Source organism: Cherax quadricarinatus, chromosome 25 (genome assembly GCF_038502225.1).
Source record: "Cherax quadricarinatus isolate ZL_2023a chromosome 25, ASM3850222v1, whole genome shotgun sequence".
In the NCBI taxonomy this organism is placed as follows: domain Eukaryota; kingdom Metazoa; phylum Arthropoda; class Malacostraca; order Decapoda; family Parastacidae; genus Cherax; species Cherax quadricarinatus.
In genome coordinates this window covers 25,791,622-25,811,213 of record NC_091316.1, presented here as the reverse complement: position 1 = coordinate 25,811,213, position 19,592 = coordinate 25,791,622, and the positions used below count along the sequence as shown (strand labels likewise).

The window sequence follows — 19,592 nt, the reverse complement described above, 5'->3', positions numbered from 1 at the left end:
GCCTTGGCCTCCTGCTGTTCTGTGGTGGGTTATACATCACTGCTATTACCACCTTGGGACCTCCAGAGTGAAGTGTTCCCGCTATGTAATCACTTTCTTCTCCGCTGTCTCCTCTCTCCAGCTCATCAAAATTCCAGCGATTTTTGATCAGCAACGCCACTCCTCCACCCCCCCCCTGTTCCCTCTGTCTTTCCTCAGGATTTGGTATCCCGTTGGAAAGATGGCATCTGTTATCATACCTGTAAGCTTGGTTTCTGTGAGAGCTATGATGTCCGGTGATGCTTCTTTGACTCTTTCATGCCACTCCTCCCACTTATTTGTTATTCCATCAGCGTTTGTGTACCATACCTTCAGTTTCCTTTCCAACACTGTGGTTTGGGGGGCCTGTGAGGGTGGGAGACCTGGTGGCATACTGTGGGATTCTATAGCTCGGTGTTGGGTGGAGGCTGTGGGTATGGATTGTAGTGTGTGTTGGGATGGTGTGATAGGTTGTATGGTTCTGAGAATAGTTGTGTGTGTGCTTGCCCTTGCTGTTCTGTTCTGCTCTGACTGACCTCTGCTGGTTCCATCCTTGTCTCTTTTCCTAGCTCCTTTCGCTTTTTTGTCCTCTCCCTCAGCTGCTGTCGTTCTGATTTTGTTCTGTCTCTGTCTAGGAACACCCTCTTGTACTCTTCCGAGTATTTCAATCGTGGTTTCTCTTGGAGGATCCTGTTCCGCACTGTTTCCGTCCTGAGAATCAGCTTGATTGGTCGGTTTCTCCCCTTCGAGTACCCCCCTATTCTCTGAAAATTTACAATCTCGTCCATCTCTTCACCTATTTCCGTGATGATTTTCTCAATCTCCTTTCTTTCTTCCTGCTGCCTTTCAGTGTGTGTCCTTTCCTCTCTCTCCTGAAGCCCATGGATAAACACTGATTTTGCCCTTTCTTCCTCCCATTGCCTCACCCTCTGTGACTCTGGATCCTGCCTGTATGTGGTCAGTTTCTCCCTTGATTTTTCCAGTGGCTCTTGATAGCCTGGTTGTGCCTCAGCATTCGACCTATCACCCTCTCCATCTGCAACCAGCTGTTCTTCCCTTTCACTCCTTGGTCCTCCTTGGCAGGCTGATATGACCTTAGCATAATTCATAATTCCTTCCTTCCTGTTCGGCCTCGCAGCTTCATATGCTGTGTCTTCTCTGGTCACTGCCCCTGTAACTCGCTTCAGCCTATTTATCTCAACTTCTAGGACCCTTATCTTGGCTACTGCAGTTTCGACTTGTGCCTCCCAATTCTTTGTCTCCTTCTCCAACCTCTTTTCCAATTTCACAGAGAGCTCTTTCTCCATTTTTTCAGAAAGCTCTCCTAATTTTCTCTCCCACTCTTGTTCCATCCTTTTCCACTGCTCCTCCATCCACTCCTCCCTACCAGAACCATTCTCATCTGATCCTTGGTTCCTGCGAGTCCCCACCATTTTTTTTTTTTTTTTTTTTTGTGAGAGAAGAGAGAAGGGAAAGGTAGAAGGAGAGAGAGAGGGGAAGAGTGAGAAGGGAAAGGGGGAGAGAGAGTGTGAGAGGGGGAAAGAGAGAGAAGGGAAGGGAAGGAGAGGGGGAGAGTGAGAAGGGAAAAATGGAGAAGAGATGGAGAGAGAGAGCGAGAGAGAGAGAGAGAGGGAGAGAGGGAGAGAGAGAGAGAGAGAGAGAGAGAGAGAGAGAGAGAGAGAGAGAGAGAGAGAGAGAGAGAAGGGAAGGTAGAGAGAGGGGGATAGTGAGAAGGAAAAAGGGGAAGAGAGTGAGAGTGAGAGAGAGAGGGGGAGAGAGAGTGAGGGGAAGGGTAGGAGAGGGGGAGAGTTAGAAGGGAAAATGGGGAAGAGAGAGAGCAAGAAATAGAGATGGAGAGAGAGAGCGAGAGAGAGAGAGAGAGGGAGAGAGGGAGAGAGGAAGGGAGAGTGAGAGAGAGAAGGGGAGAGAGAGTGAAGGGAAGAGTAGGAGAGGGGGAGAGTTAGAAGGGAAAATGGGGAAGAGAGAGAGCAAGAGAGCAAGAGAGAGAGAGAGAGAGAGAGAGAGAGAGAGAGAGAGAGAGAGAGAGAGAGAGAGAGAGAGAGAGAGAGAGGGAGAGAGGGAGAGAGAGAGAGAAAGAGAAGGCAAAGAGGGGGAGAGAGAGGGGGCAGAGAGGAGGAGAAGGGGGAAAGAAGGGGGGAGGTGGAAGAGCGAGAGGGGAGTGTGAGGCTAGGGGGAGAGGGAGGGGAGGAGGGGAGAGAGATGGGGAAAGGGAGAGGGGAGAGATAATGGGAGGGGTGAGATAATGGGAGGGGAGAGATGTTAGAGGGGGAGAGATGTTAGAGGGGGGGAGGTGTTAGAGGTAAGAGATGTTAGAGGGGAGAGATGGGAGAGGGAAGAGAGAGAGAGAGATAGGTAGAGAGTGATAGGTAGAGAGAGAGATATAGTGTGTGTGTGTGTGTGTGTGTGTGTGTGTGTGTGTGTGTGTGTGTGTGTGTGTGTGTGTGTGTGTGTGTGTGTGAGTGTGTGTGTATGAGTGTGTGTATGAGTTTGTGTATGAGTTTGTGTATGAGTGTGTGTGTGTGTGTGTGTGTGTGTGTGTGTGTGTGTGTGTGTGTGTGTGTGTGTGTGTGTGTGTGTGTGTGTGTGTGTGTGTGTGTGTGTGTGTGACTCAACAATCAATATTTGCACCAATAACTCACTACAGTTGTGACCGGGTGTGGAAGTGTGAATTGCTCATTACACTATAATTTGTTCATGATTGTAGCCATGTATAAACGTAAGTAACCATTCTTACAGGATTCATTACCTTTGTAACTTGTGAGTTCATTACCTTTGTACCTAGTTCAGGTATCAAAAGTTTGGGGGCCCAGTCCCGGACCCATTACGTACCTCTGTAATCTGTAAATACCTTTGTAACTCGTCATGATTGCGACCAGACCTACCTGGAGTTCATTACCTTTGTGAATTGTGAGTTCATAACCTTTGTAAATTGTGAGTTCATTACCTTTGTAATTGTGAGTTCACTAACCTCTGTAACTTGCTCAGCTATCAAAACTTTGGAGTCCAGTCCCTGGACCAATTATGTACCTCTGTAATCTTTTGACTACCGCACACAGGATGGGTATGGCGTGCATAATAAACATATTAAACTAAACATTGTTATGGAGTCACACTTGGTCAGCATAAAGTATGTACGTATACGATGTTGTATCCACTCATTTTGCAAAGCCTCAGATAAATCGTGTGAAATAAGCCAATATCGAAACATTTTCAATGTGGCTGTATTTCACATATTCTTGGTGTAATATACTCCACTGCGAGATGTGCATCATGAAAGACACTGCTCCCCTGTTTAGTATACTGAAGAAGAATAATAAGAAGAAGATGGCGGCGATTCGGACATTTATAACTCAATATAGTTACATCAGGGAACAAAGCATGTTTGTATTTGGAACTCTATTTTTTTTTATTTATTTTAAGTGCCTATTCATGGGAATTTATCAGATTTATCTACTTACTGAATAGGTAAATATGATTAGCTTGTTTATATTTTTCAACAGGTTTTCTAGACAACATTAAAGTCCCTTGTGGCATATTGAGTAAGAATGACGAGAGGAAGTTACGCAAGAGATTGATTTACATTGTACTTGCAGGCAGCAACCACTATGGCATAGCTGGCTGGTACACCATGAGAGCGGCCAAACAGGGACTAGTGGTAAGATTATTGTTGATTCATATTGGGCGAGGAGCGACTTGTAATTACATTCCTTAAACAAACTAGATATCTTCAAGAAATCATTATGCTTTAGGTTTCGTTTACTCTGAATATTCAAGGACTTTATATATCCTGGAACACCAGGACAGGCTGAAGGCTATAAAATAAACATCTTTTTCTACTATAGCAACACTCAGAACTTCAGTGAAGGCACATGTGCAACATCTGGTTATCTTTATTGTAGACGTTTCGCCATCCAGTGGCTTTATAAATACAGATTCTTGGACATAAGAAAACAGAAGAACTATATACAAAAGATGAGGTAATCAGTCCCTCAGCCTTGAAGGTTGTGTTTAGAGCACCGTGGTTGTAGAGATTCTGAAGCATAGGCAAGGAGACTGGCGCTTATATATGCATCAGTGAATAGGGACGTGTAGCAGACGAGGGCATAGTCACTGGTAGGCGGGATTCCCCAGTGGAAGTAGGTGAAACGTCTACAATAAAGATAACCAGATGTTGCACAAGTGCCTTCACTTTCATCTTGTCGGTATTGTATACCTGTCTTGCACAACTCAGAACTTCAGCTTTCTTCACGGTTCATAATGCTATGTACATAAGTTTAATAAGCTGCCATCATATTGCATAGTAAAGAGAAAGGTAGCACTTCAAGAGTGGCTGCTACCATTACTCGGCTTGTATCAAATATAGCTAGTACGTCAGAAGTGTGCTGCTACATATTTCTGTTTGGCAGATACACACAAAGATAACTATGCTTTTCCTGGCCTGATTTTCCTTTGTTAACCTGATTTAGGAGACTTCAATATGACAACGAATGTATATCGTCATGTATTCAGCATGAGATCATCAGCTACGGGAGCTTCAAAGGTTTCCTTCCAGCAGAGTTGGAGTTACTGTCTCTTGGGAACTGACGTAAAGTATGCATGGAAAACAGTCTCAAAGAAAATGGAAAAGTGTGGGGCTTGCTTGCAAGGTGCATGCAATTTTTTCCCCTCAGACTACCAGTGATATTAACTATCTGGCGAATACAGGCAAATAATTGTTTATTTTACAGAATGTTCCACAGCTCAAGCCAGGTTGCTCATTCGTTCCTATTTAGTCAGAGGAAAAAAAGAGCATCGGCTAATGGATGACTGTAGATCATAGGTGTGAGCAAAGACATACCGGAGTATACCTGGGGGGGGCTCGGGGGTCAACGCCCCCACGGCCCAGTCCGTGACCAGGCCTCGTGGTGGATCAGGACCTGATCAACCAGGCTGTTACTGCTGGCCCCACCACAGGTGTCTGTCCAGCACCTTCTTGAAGACAGTCATGGGTCTCGCTGGTAGGCTTTTACAGAACGTCCCAATGATGAAAATACTAAAGCAGCATAGAATTAACAACATACACACAACACCAATGAGAATAATTATTTTGTGAGTTTGTGTAAAATGCTAAACGCGTTTGGGTTACCCAGAGAAACCTTATTTACAGACATTTCACTCTAAGAAGAGCTTTATTACGGTGAAACAAAGGGTTACACTCCATGACATTTTATAGTGAAATAAGTGAAGTGACATGAGGAGAGGTTAATTGTTATATATGTTGTGGTGGGCTGTGTGGCTGCTGGTGTCACCTTCACAGTGCTGATAAGTACACCAAGATTCCTGGGACAAAAAGACTCCTGGGATTAGTCAGAGGGACAGAAAGGCTCCTGAGATGAGTTCCGGGGATATAATGACTCTAGGTCGAGTCCTAATGATATAGAGACTCCTGGGATGAATCCCAGGGATATAAAGACTCCTGGGATGAGTCCTAATGATATAGAGACTCCTGGGATGAGTCCCAGAGATATAAAGACTCTGGGGATGAGTCCCAGAGATATAAAAACTCTGGGGATGAGTCCCACGGATGAAAAGACTCCTAGGATGAGTCCCAGGGGTGTAAAGACTCCTAGGATGAGTCCCAGGGGTGTAAAGACTCCTGGGATGCGTTTCAGCGATAGAAAATTTCCTGGGATATTTCCCAAAGCTTGAAGAATAGTATTTTTTTATATAAGTGTCATAAACCTATTTTTATATACGACAATCAAAATTTCGTGACTAAAATAGATTAATACAGACTAACACATCCATCCTAAACTACTTACTGAAATGCCTTTGTAAACAAAAAGATAAAAAAAAAAGGTGACAATACCGTGGCTGGAACAAAATATAGTAGAACCTCCATATATCCACTGATTCGGTATCTGCGGTATCAGTTGTCCATGGTTTACCATCACCCGAAATTGATCTTTAATTTCACTTACCCCAAAGTGCAAAATTAGTGATGCTGGTAGTTCTTCGAAGTTAAGAGAGCTGTGTAATGCTTTCCTTCAATGAGAAAGTGTACTAATTCTAGACATATTTTTCATAATTTTTCAATTAACCTTTATGCATGTAAATGAAAGATGGTTTATATATATATAAGGTTCGCTAGTATCCACGGTTTCAGGTATCCACGGTACTTCTTGGAAGGTATCCCTCGCGGATACGGGGGTTGTACTGTATAAATAACCTGTACATAGTGGAGGAAACTTATGACGACGTTTCGGTCAGTCTTGGACCATTGTCAAGTCACAACTACACGAGAAAAGGGCAGTGAAGGCCTGAAGACAGTAGTAGTAGCAGTCCCGGTAGTTGTAGTAGTGAAAGAAGTAGTATTAGTAGTAGTAGCAGAGGAAATAGTAGTAGCAGTAATAGTAGAGGAAGTAGTAATAGTAGTTGAGGTGGTAGCAGTAGTAGTGGAAGAGGTGGTAGTAGTAGTAGCAGTAGTAGCAGAGGTCGAAGTAATAGTAGGAGTAGTAGCAGAGGTGATAGTAGTAGTAGCAGAGATAGTAGTAGTAGTAGTAGTAGTTGTAGTAGGAGTAGAAGCAGTAGGATTAGAAACAGTAGTAGTAGAGGTTGTAGTAGTAGTACTAGCAAAGGTGGTAGTAGTAGTAGGAGTAAAAGTAGTAGCAGCAGAAGTAGTAGAGGAAGCAGTAGTAGTAGTATCAGTAGTAGTAGCAGTAGTAATAGTAGTAGTAGTAGTGGTAGTAGTGTTGGTAGAAGTAGAAGTAGTAGAATTTAGGTAGGAGTAGTAATAATAGTTATAGTACTGCTAGGAATAAAAGTAATAGTAGAAAGCGTAGTGGTAGTAGTAAGAGAATTGCTAGTAGTAGTAGTGGTAGTACATGAGACCAGAGGAGCACTGCAGGAGTCCTACTGGCTCACTGGCGTATGGCAAAAAACCCCGCGTGAATATAACGGGTTTTACGTGAAATACATGTGATGTTTCTCAGTGAGCTGATGTGAGGAATGAAAGCCTCAGTACCGAGGCTGGAACTCTCCTTTCGCACTGTTAATTTCTTGTGGTTCAGGACCGAGCGAAACGTCGTCAAAAGTTCGGGTTACATGTGACCAAATATGATTTGAAATTAAATGTATTTCTTTTATTTCTCTCTAGGGAGTGAGCTTCACCAACACTCATCCCGTGGTTGTTCCTACACGCGGCAAGCAGGTACCTTAACAATGTTGGTAGTATGTACCATCAGAAGAGTTAGTTTTAGCTTAATATATCCACACATACACACACACACACACACACACACACACACACACACACACACACACATACACACACACACACATACTATATGCTATATGCAGAGATTCTAACAGCCAACTGCAGTAGCAAGGGACAGCTGGTCAAGAAAGACAGTTCACTGAGAATAGAAGTTTCAGATATGACAGGGACTGAAGGCAAGAACATGTCAATGGAAAGAAATAAAATGCCTCAGAGGAAGCAGATGGAGACTCAGTGGGAGGAGGAAAGGGCGAGGTCAGTTTTTGTGTACGGGCTCCAAGAAGCCAAGGGGGCCAACTTTGAAGAAATAAAACAGGAGGAGAAAAAAATGATTGAAGGCATCATGAAAACAATAGGGGAGGGCAATATGACCCAGGTGACAAATTTTCAGAGAATTGGGTGATTTGCGAGTGGAAGGATAAGGCCTGTCAGAGTAACTTTCAAGGAAGAATCAGTTCGAATCAGGATTCTGCAAGAGAAAGCAAGACTGAGGGACAAAGAGGGGTACCAGAGAGTATACCTCGACCGCGACAGAACACAAGAAGAAAGGACTACACTGAAAGAGAGGGTACAGAGACGCAAGGAGGAACGAGAAGCAATGAAAATGAGCAGGACCCAGACACAGGAGGAAGGGCAAACACACCCCACAGAATCTCCCACCAAAAGACTCCACCCGCGACACTCCCAACGCAACTGAGCAACCTATACTACAACCCACTCACTGTTCCCTCTGCCACCAACCCCCATATCACAACCCTCACCCCAACAGCTGTCCCTTATGGGCATTCTGACCCCACCCCCATCAACACAAACCCCACCTACACCACAGCCCCATATAGGCCCCCACAAAGGCTCTCGCTCCCCCAACCCCAATATACTTGCATGACCACAATGATAGAAAAGAAACTAAAGGTTTGGTACGCAAACGCGGATGGAATAACGAATAAACATGAGGAGTGGAATGAAAGAATCAGTGAAGAATCCCCAGACATCATAGCAGTCACAGAAACAAAACTCGCTGAGACAATAACAGACACAATCTTCCCAACAGGATATCAGATCCTGAGGAAAGATAGAAGGAGTAGAGGGGGAGGAGGGGTTGCACTGCTCATAAAACACCGATGGGGATTTGAGGAAATGGAAGGCATGGACATGATTGGAGAAAGAGACTACATTGTAGGTACAATTCAGTCCGGAGAACATAAAGTAGTCATTGGAGTGATGTATAACCCACCACAGAACTGCAGGAGGCCAAGAGAGGAATACGAAGAAAACAACAGGGTGATGGTGGACACACTGGCTGAGGTGGCAAGAAGAGCTCACTCGAGCAGAGCAAAGTTACTGGTAATGGGCGATTTCAACCACAGGGAGATCGACTGGGAAAACCTGGAGCCACATGGGGGTCCCGAAACATGGAGAGCCAAGATGATGGATGTGGTACTTGAAAACCTCATGCATCAACATGTCAGGGACACAACCAGAGAGAGAGAGGGGAGGATGAGCCAGCAAGACTGGATTTTGTGTTCACCCTGAGCAGTTCAGACATTGAGGACATCACTTACGAGAGGCCCCTTGGAGCTAGCGATCATGTGGTTCTGAGTTTTGACTATATAGTAGAGTTACAAGTGGAGAAGGTAACAGGAACTGAAGGGGACAGGCCAAACTATAAAAAGGGGGACTACACAGGTATGAGAAACTTCCTGCAGGAGGTTCAGTGGGACAGAGAAATGGTAGGAAAATCAGTAAACGAGATGATGGAATATGTGGCAACAAAGTGCAAGGAGGCAGAGGAAAGTTTTGTTCCCAAGGGAAACAGAAATAATAGGAAGACCAAAACGAGTCCTTGGTTTACCCGAAGGTGTAGGGAGGCAAAAACTAAGTGCAACAGAGAATGGAAAAGGTACAGGAGACATAGGACCCAGGAAAACAAGGAGATTAGTAGAGGAGCCAGAAACGAGTATGCACAGATAAGGAGGGAGGCCCAGCGACAGTATGAAAACGACATAGCATCGAAAGTCAAATCTGACCCGAAACTGCTGTATAGCCACATTAGGAGGAAGACAACAGTCAAGGACCAGGTGATAAGGCTGAGGAAAGAAGGTGGAGAACTCACCACGAGATTTAAGGAAGTATTTACAGTAGAGACAGGAAGGACTCTGGGGGAACAGACCAGATGGGGACACCAGCAAGGAATACACCAACAAGTGTTGGACGACATACATACAGATGAGGAGGAGGTGAAGAAACTGCTAAGGGACATCGATACCTCAAAGGCAATGGGACCGGACAACATCTCGCCGTGGGTCCTTAGAGAGGGAGCAGATATGTTGTGCATGCCACTTACCACAATCTTCAACACATCCCTGGAAACTGGGCAACTACCTGAGGTATGGAAGACGGCAAATGTAGTTCCCATTTTTAAAAAAGGAGACAGAAAAGAGGCACTAAACTATAGACCTGTGTCATTGACGTGTATAGTATGCAAAATTATGGAGAAGATTATCAGGAGGAGAGTGGTGGAGCACCTGGAACGGAACAGGAGTATAAATGCCAACCAGCACGGATTCACGGAAGGCAAATCCTGTGTCACAAACCTTCTGGAGTTTTATGATAAAATAACAGAAGTAAGACAAGAGAGAGAGGGGTGGGTTGATTGCATCTTCTTGGACTGCAAGAAGGCCTTTGACACAGTTCCTCACAAGAGATTAGTGCAGAAGCTAGAGCATCAGGCGCATATAACAGGAAGGGCACTGCAATGGATCAGAGAATACCTGACAGGGAGACAACAACGAGTCATGGTACGTAATGATGTATCACAGTGGGCACCTGTGACGAGTGGGGTCCCACAGGGGTCGGTCCTAGGACCAGTGCTATTTTTGGTATATGTGAACGACATGACGGAAGGGTTAGACTCAGAAGTGTCCCTGTTTGCAGATGATGTGAAGTTAATGAGGAGAATTAAATCTGATGAGGACCAGGCAGGACTTCAAAGAGACCTGGACAGACTGGACACCTGGTCCAGCAAATGGCTTCTCGAATTTAATCCTGCCAAATGCAAAGTCATGAAGATAGGGGAAGGGCACAGAAGACCACAGACAGAGTATAGGCTAGGTGGCCAAAGACTGCAAACCTCACTCAAGGAGAAAGATCTTGGGGTGAGTATAACACCGAGCATGTCTCCGGAAGCACACATCAATCAGATAACTGCTGCAGCATATGGGCGCCTGGCAAACCTGAGAACAGCATTCCGATACCTTAGTAAGGAATCATTCAAGACACTGTACACCGTGTATGTCAGGCCCATACTGGAGTATGCAGCACCTGTTTGGAACCCGCACTTGATAAAGCACGTCAAGAAACTAGAGAAAGTACAAAGGTTTGCGACAAGGTTAGTTCCAGAGCTAAGGGGAATGTCCTATGAAGAAAGATTAAGGGAAATCGGCCTGACCACACTGGAGGACAGGAGGGTCAGGGGAGACATGATAACGACATATAAAATACTGCGTGGAATAGACAAGGTGGACAAAGACAGGATGTTCCAGGGAGGGGACACAGAAACAAGAGGCCACAATTGGAAGTTGAAGACACAAATGAGTCAGAGAGATAGTAGGAAGTATTTCTTCAGTCATAGAGTTGTAAGGCAGTGGAATAGCCTAGAAAATGACGTAGTGGAGGCAGGAACCATACACAGTTTTAAGACGAGGTTTGATAAAGCTCATGGAGCGGGGAGAGAGAGGGCCTAGTAGCAACCGGTGAAGAGGCGGGGCCAGGAGCTAGGACTCGACCCCTGAAACCACAAATAGGTGAGTACAAATAGGTGAGTACACATACACACAACACACACACACACACACACACATACACACAACACACACACACACACACACACACACACATACACACACACACACACACACACACATACACATACACACACACAGACCTTGGGGTGACCATAACACCGAGTACATCACCGGAGGCACACATCAACCAAATAACCGCTGCAGCATACGGGCGCCTGGCAAACCTGAGAATAGCGTTCCGATACCTCAATAAGGAATCGTTCAAGACACTGTACACTGTGTATGTTAGGCCCATACTGGAGTATGCAGCACCAGTCTGGAACCCACACCTGGTCAAGCACGTCAAGAAGTTAGAGAAAGTACAAAGGTTTGCAACAAGGCTAGTCCCAGAGCTCAAGGGAATGTCGTACGAGGAAAGGTTAAGGGAAATCGGACTGACGACACTGGAGGACAGAAGGGTCAGGGGAGACATGATAACGACATACAAGATACTGCGGGGAATAGACAAGGTGGACAGAGATAGGATGTTCCAGAGAGGGGACACAGGGACAAGGGGTCACAACTGGAAGCTGAAGACTCAGACGAGTCACAGGGACGTTAGGAAGTATTTCTTCAGTCATAGAGTTGTCAGCAAGTGGAATAGCCTAGCAAGTGAAGTAGTGGAGGCAGGAACCATACATAGTTTTAAGAAGAGGTATGACAAAGCTCAGGAAGCAGAGAGAGAGAGGATCCAGTAGCGATCAGTGAAGAGGCGGGGCCAGGAGCTGAGTCTCGACCCCTGCAACCACAATTAGGTGAGTACAATTAGGTGAGTACACACACACACACTCACTCACACACACACACACACACACACACACACACACACACACACACACACACACACACACACACATTTCATTCTATCGATGACCAGGCAGAACTACAAAGGGATCTGGACAGGCTGCAGACTTGGTCCAGCAATTGGCTTCTGGAGTTCAATCCCACCAAGTGCAAAGTCATAAAGATTGGGAAAGGGCAAAGAAGACAGCAGACGGAGTACAGTCTAGGCGGCCAGAGACTACAAACCTCACTAAGGAAAAAGACCTTGGGGTGAGTATAACACCAGGCACATCTCCTGAAGCGCACATCAACCAAATAACTGCTGCAGCATATGGGCGCCTAGCAAACCTCAGAACAGCATTCCGACATCTTAATAAGGAATCGTTCAGGACCCTGTACACCGTGTACGTCAGGACCATGTTGGAATATGTGGCACCAGTTTGGAACCCAGACCGAGCCAAGCACTTAAAGAAACTAGCGAAAGTGTAAAGGTTTGCAACAAGACTAGTCCCAGAGCTAAGAGCTATGTCCTACGAGGAGAGGTTAAGGGAAATCAACCTGACGACACTGGAGGACAGAAGAGATATTGGGGACATGATAATCATATACAAAATACTGAGAGGAATTGACAAGGTGGACAAAGACAGGATGTTCCAGAGACTGGACACAGCAACACGGGAACACAGTTGGAAGCTGAAGACACAGATGAATCAAAGGGATGTTAGGAAGTATTTCTTCAGCCACAGAGTAGTCAGGAAGTGGAATAGTTTGGGAAGCGATGTAGTGGAGGCAGGATCTATACATAGCTTTAAGCAGAGGTATGATAAATCTCACGGTTCAGGGAGAGTAACCTAGTAGCGACCAGTGAAGAGGCGGGGGCCAGGAGCTAGGACTCGACCCCTACAATCTCAACTAGGTGAGTACACACACACACACATTATGGAAGGGATAGACTCAGAGGTGTCCCTGTTCGCAGATGATGTGAAGTTAATGAGGAGAATTAAATCAGATGAGGATCAGGCAGGACTTCAATGAGATCTGGACAGGACGAACACGTGGTCCAGCAACTGGCTTCTCGAATTCAACACTGCCAAATGCAAAGTCATGAAGATCGGAGAAGGGCAAAGAAGATCGTAGACAGAGTATAGGCTAGGTGGCCAAAGACTGCAAACCTCGCTCAAGGAGAAAGATCTTGGGGTGACCATAATACCGAGTAAGTCTCCGGAGGCACACATCAACCAGATAACTGCTGCAGCATATGGTCGCCTGGCAAACCTGAGAATAGCGTTCCGATACCTTAGTAAGGAATCGTTCAAGACACTGTACACTGTGTACATCAGGCCCATATTGGAGTATGCAGCACCAGTTTGGAACCCACACCCGGTCAAGCACGTCAAGAAATTAGAGAAAGTGCAAAGGTTGGCAACAAGGCTAGTTACGGAGCTTAGGGGTATGTCCTATGAAGAAAGGTTGAGGGAAATCGGACTGATGACATTGCAGGACAGAAGGGTCAGGGGAGACATGATAACGACATACAAAATACTGCGTGGAATAGATAAGGTAGACAGAGACAGGTTGTTCCAGAGAGGGGACACAGAAACAAGGGGTCACAATTGGAAGATGAAGACTCAGACGAATCAGAGGGATGTTAGGAAGTATTTCTTACGTCATAGAGTCGTCAGGAAGTGGAATAGCCTAGCAAGTGATGTAGTGGAGGCAGGAACCATATATAGCTTTAAAACGAGGTATGACAAAGCTCGGGAAGCAGAGAGAGAGTGGACCTAGAAGCGATCAATGAAGAGGCGGGGCCAGGAGCTGAGTATCGACCCGTGCAACCACAATTAGGTGAGTACAGTTAGGTGAGCACACACACACACACACACACACACACACACACACACACACACACAGCGATCATGTGGTTTTAAGCTTCGAATACACAGTAGAGCTACAAGTGGAGGGGGAAGCAGGAAGGCCAGGACGAATGAAGCCAAACTACAAGAAAGGGGACTACACGGGAATGAGGAACTTCCTGAAAGGGGTTCAGTGGGACAGAGAACTGGCAGGGAAGCCAGTTAATGAGATCATGTAAAATGTAGCAACAAAGTGCAAGGAGGCTGAGGAGAGGTTTATACCCAAGGGTAACAGGAATAATGAAAAAAGCCAGGATGAGCCCATGGTTCACCCAAAGATGCAAGGAGGCAAAAACCAAGTGTGCTAGGGAATGGAAGAAATATAGAAGGCAAATGACCCAGGAGAATAAGGAGAGCAGTCGTAGAGCCAGAAATGAATATGCACAGATAAGAAGGGAGGCCCAACGACAATATGAAAACGACATAGCAGCAAAAGCCAAATCTGACCCGAAGCTGTTATACAGCCACATCAGGAGGAAAACAACAGTTAAGGACCAGGTAATCAGGCTAAGGAAGGAAGGAGGAGAGACAACAAGAAATGACCGTGAAGTATGTGAGGAACTCAACAAGAGATTCAAAGAAGTGTTCACAGAGGAGACAGAAGGGGCTCCAGAAAGAAGGAGAGGTGGGGTACACCACCAAGTGCTGGACACAGTACACACAACCGAGGAAGAAGTGAAGAGGCTTCTGAGTGAGCTAGATACCTCAAAGGCAATGGGGCCGGATAACATCTCTCCATGGGTCCTGAGAGAGGGAGCAGAGGCATTATGTGTATCCCTAACAACAATATTCAATACATCTATCGAAACAGGGAGATTGCCTGAGGCATGGAAGACAGCAAATGTAGTCCCAATCTTTAAAAAAGGAGACAGACATGAAGCAATAAACTACGGACCAGTGTCACTGACATGTATAGTATGCAAAGTCATGGAGAAGATTATCAGGAGAAGAGTGGTGGAACACCTAGAAAGGAATGATCTCATCAACAGCAACCAACATTGTTTCAGGGACGGGAAATCCTGTGTCACAAACCTACTGGAGTTCTATGACAGGGTGACAGCAGTAAGACAAGAGAGAGAGGGGTGGGTGGATTGCGTTTTCTTAGACTGCAAGAAGGCGTTTGACACAGTTCCACACAAGAGATTAGTGCAAAAACTGAAGGAGCAAGCAGGGATAACAGGGAAGGCACTACAATGGATCAGGGAATACTTGTCAGGAAGACAGCAGCGAGTCATGGTACGTGGCGAGGTGTCACATTGGACACTTGTGACCAGCGGGGTTCCACAGGGCTCAGTCCTAGGACCAGTGCTATTTCTGGTATTTGTGAACGACATGACAGAAGGAATACACTCAGAGGTTTGCAGATGATGTGAAGTTGATGAGAAGAATTCATTCGATCGAAGACCAGGCAGAACTACAAAGGGATCTGGACAGGCTGCAGACCTGGTCCAGCAATTGGCTCCTGGAGTTCAACCCCACCAAGTGCAAAGTCATGAAGATTGGGGAAGGGCAAAGAAGGCCGCAGACGGAGTACAGTCTAGGGGACCAGAGAATACAAACCTCGCTCAAGGAAAAAGATCTTGGAGTGAGTATAACACCAGGCACATATCCTGAAGCGCTCATCAACCAAATAACTGCTGCAGCATACGGGCGCCTAGCAAACCTCAGAACAGCATTCCGACATCTTAATAAGGAATCGTTCAGGACCCTGTACACCGTGTACGTTAGGCCCATATTGTAGTATGCAGCACCAGTTTGGAACCCACACCTAGCCAAGCACGTAAAGAAACTAGAGAAAGTGCAAAGGTTTGCAACAAGACTAGTCCCAGAGCTAAGAGGTATGTCCTAGGAGAAGAGGTTAAGGGAAATCAACCTGACGACACTGGAGGACAGGAGAGATAGGGGGGACATGATAACGGCATACAAAATACTAAGAGGAATTGACAAGGTGGACAAAGACAGGATGTTCCAGAGATGGGACACATCAACAAGGGGACACAGTTGGAAGTTGAAGACACAGATGAATCACAGAGATGTTAGGAAGTATTTCTTCAGCCACAGAGTAGTCAGTAAGTGGAATAGTTTGGGAAGCGATGTAGTGGAGGCAGGATCCATACATAGCTTTAAGCAGAGGTATGATAAAGCTCACGGTTCAGGGAGAGTGACCTAGTAGCGATCAGTGAAGAGGCGGGGCCAGGAGCTCGTACTCGGCCCCCGCAACCTCAACTAGGTGAGTACACACACACACACACACACACACACACACACACACACACACACATATATACATACATATATATATATATATATATATATATATATGGTGTATCTTGGTTATATATAAGACTGGTAAGTGTTGGGTCCAAGTGAATCACAGTCGACGATAGTGAAGAAAAATTACTCGTTTCTGAACAAACTTTCATGAAGACAACATTTTATTTTGTACCGAATTTTATAATTTTCTTGACATGATCAAGGTCTTCAGAGAACGAAATGTTGCGCCCAGTAAAAGCTTATTCTTTATGAGTAACGTTATTAATTTCTTTTCCTTTCTTTTTATTGTTCTAGGGAGCCCTAGGAACCAACCCAATATCCGTAGCAGCACCTGCTGAAGGCGACGATAGTTTTGTACTCGATATGTCAACCAGTGTCGTTGCATATGGTAAGGTAAGAATATACATTAGTTTAAACTATGAACATATGTTAATACCAAGATAACAGAGAATGTTTTGACTAATATGTATTGTAAATATACTTCAGTATTTGTATGCTAGTAACGTAAGATGATCACCTTATAAATGTGTAAGATTTTTTGTAAACTGTGATATGCTAGCTTAACCATTAAATAGGGTTTTAATGCAAGGAAAATAAATCATTTGTTTAGGATTAAGAGAAAATACCACCGATGATACTCTAAGATAGGAATTAAAGCAACCTTTCAGCATGTGCTTTTAACATTCTATGGGGAGGAAGCATGGACACATGGGTCATCCCACAACTGCTAAAAACAACAGACATAGCCCCACTCCACAAAGGTGGCAGTAAAGCAATAGCAAAGAACTACAGACCGATAGCACTAACATCCCATATCATAAAAATCTTTGAAAGAGTCCTAAGAAGAAAGATCGCCACTCATCTAGTTACCCATCAGTTACACAACCCAGGGCAACACGGGTTTAGAGCAGGTTCCTCCTGCCTGTCCCAACTACTGGACCACTATGACAAGGTCCTGGATGCTCTAGAAGACAAACAAAACGCAGATGTATTATACACAGACTTTGTGAAAGCCTTTGACAAGTGTGACCATGATGTAATAGCGCACAAAATGAGTGATAAAGGAATAACAGGAGAAAATGGTAGATGAATCTATAATTTCCTAACAAATAGAACACAAAAACTAGTAGTAAACAGAGTAAAGTCTGAGGCGGCTGCTATGAAAAGCTCTGTTCCACAAGATACAGTAATCGCCCGCATCCTGTTCCTCCTTATCATATTTGACATAGACAGGGATGTAAGTCACAGCACCGTGTCTTCCTTTGCAGATGACACCCGAATTTGCATGGCAGTGTCCTCCAATGAAGACACTGCAAGACTCCAGACGGACATCAACGAAATCTTTAAATGGGCCTCAGAAAACAATATGAATCTCAATGAAGAGAAATTTCAATTACTTCGATGTGAATACGTGAGGAAATTAAAACTATATCGGAGCATAAAATAAATTACAACCACACAATAGAGCGAAAAACTAATGTAAAGGACCTGAGAGTGACAGTGTCGGAGGATCTCACTTTCAAAGACCACAATATTGTATCAATCGCATCTCCTAGAGAAATGACAGGATGGATAATGAGAACCTTCAAAACTAGGGGTGCCAAGCCCATGATGACACTTTTCAGGTCGCTTGTTCTATCTAGGCTGGAATATTGCTGCACTCTAACAGTGTCTTTCAAGGCAGGTGAAATTACTGACTTAGAAAATGTACAGAGAAGCTTCACGCCACACGTAAGTGTGATAAAACACCCAAGTTACTGGGAATGGTTAAAGTTCCTTGACCTGCACTCCCTGGAATGCAGGCGGGAGAGATACATTATTATATACACTTGGAAAATCCTAGAGGGATTAATACCAAATCTGCACACGAAAATCACTCCCTATGAAAGCAAAATACTTGGCAGGCGATGCAACATCCTCCCAATGAAAAGCAGGGGTGCCACTAGCACGATAAGAAACAACAAAATAAGTGTCAGGGGTCCAAGACTGTTCAACTGCCTCCCAGCATACATAAGGGAGATTACCAATAGACCCCTGGCTGTCTTCAAGAAGGCACTGGACAGGTACCTAAAGTCAGTACCTGATCAGCCGGGCTGTGGTTCGTACGTCGGTTTATGTGCAGCCAACAGTAACAGCCTGGTTGATCAGGCCCTGATCCACCATGAGGCCTAGCCACAGACCGGCCCGTGGGGGCGTTGACCCCCGAAACCCTCTCCAGGTATACATTGAAATACATACACCTCTCGGTATCTGTAACCTTTTCTATCATGTATTGGTTTCACGAGGCCCATTGAGACTTCATTTCACTTGTATACCATCAGTTGTGGATACTTTGATCCAGAAAAGAGAAATCAAAGTAAACTTTGAGTTTATATACACAGAGAGATTTACTTTCCTGGTGCATACAGTCCTTGCCATATGCTTTACTTTCTCTCGAAGAAATCCAACAAGACAGGACTCACTCCCTTAAAACTTACCCAAAGTGGTCAGGCCACTTAACCTTTCTCACCTCTCTCTTCCTGACTACCCACAACCCTTTTACATTGCTCTATCCTACCCAGCCCTCTCCTCTCTATTCTTGCAATCCCTCTTATGGCTTAGTTAAAAAAAGAGCTTCTGTGAGGTAATCTACACACATACTGCTATGTATGATAATATATGTGACTATATTTATGTGTACCTGAACCTGAATAGTTTTATACATTTATATTAACACATTTAATACATCCACACTGAACTGTTAATCTAACTTACAGTATAAGACATTTTAAGGGAACAGAGTAAGAACTAATTAAATTTATTAAATACATAGGATGGTTTTTCCCTGTCACACTCAATCACACAGTATTGGTTTTGATAATGAGGTAATACGTCAGCGTGAGCTGACGTATTACCTCATTATCAGTGGGCGAAACGTTTCGAAATAAAGATACCTAACTTTTGCATATGTGTCTTACCTAACAACCTGTCGGTATTTTATACCATTTCAATATTCAAACCTTAAATGACTCGGCCCGGAATTTGCAGTTTTCCATCCCTTGGCAAATCTGATTCGACGAACAAGACACATGTGCAACACTGATACGTTTGAGTATTACAACACATCGAAACATTAATACAAAGAATGGTGCAAACATTACAGAACAGTGCAGGTGAAAACAACTGCTAAGAAGGAAATGACACCATCTAAAATACATTAAAAGGACATTGTAATCATATAGATCATTATTCACGAAATTTAATGACAGGATTGCAAACAAACCATGGTACGGGTGGGATCCGAACCCATGGCGAGTGTTACGCTTATTTTTGACTGAGTAATTTAAATAAAAAGTCCTGGTTCCTAAAGGGTAAATCCTGGTATGTCTAAAGGCATGTATATTATTTAACATTGAAAAAGAAACCACTCAAGGGCCAGCTTGCACCTTCACATTAAATGTGGAAAGTTAATCAATATTATTTATAAGGAAGGACACAAAAACTCAA

The 19,592-nt window shown here is 44.5% G+C and overlaps 1 protein-coding gene across 5 annotated transcripts in view; it reads left to right on the top strand.

The window, feature by feature from the left end:
* The window catches only part of LOC128689991 (uncharacterized oxidoreductase YjmC), a 113,404-nt gene that overhangs the window by 50,276 nt on the left and 43,536 nt on the right, over positions 1 to 19,592 (top strand). For 4 of the 5 annotated variants that reach the window (XM_053778455.2, XM_070088667.1, XM_053778457.2 and 1 more), the window contains exons 4-6: positions 3,633 to 3,694; positions 7,175 to 7,228; positions 16,401 to 16,499. In XM_053778455.2, coding sequence (XP_053634430.1) covers positions 3,633 to 3,694; positions 7,175 to 7,228; positions 16,401 to 16,499 — 215 coding nt within the window. The remainder of the gene's footprint in view (positions 1 to 3,632; positions 3,695 to 7,174; positions 7,229 to 16,400; positions 16,500 to 19,592) is intronic. The other variant, XM_053778458.2, reaches the window with a different exon arrangement.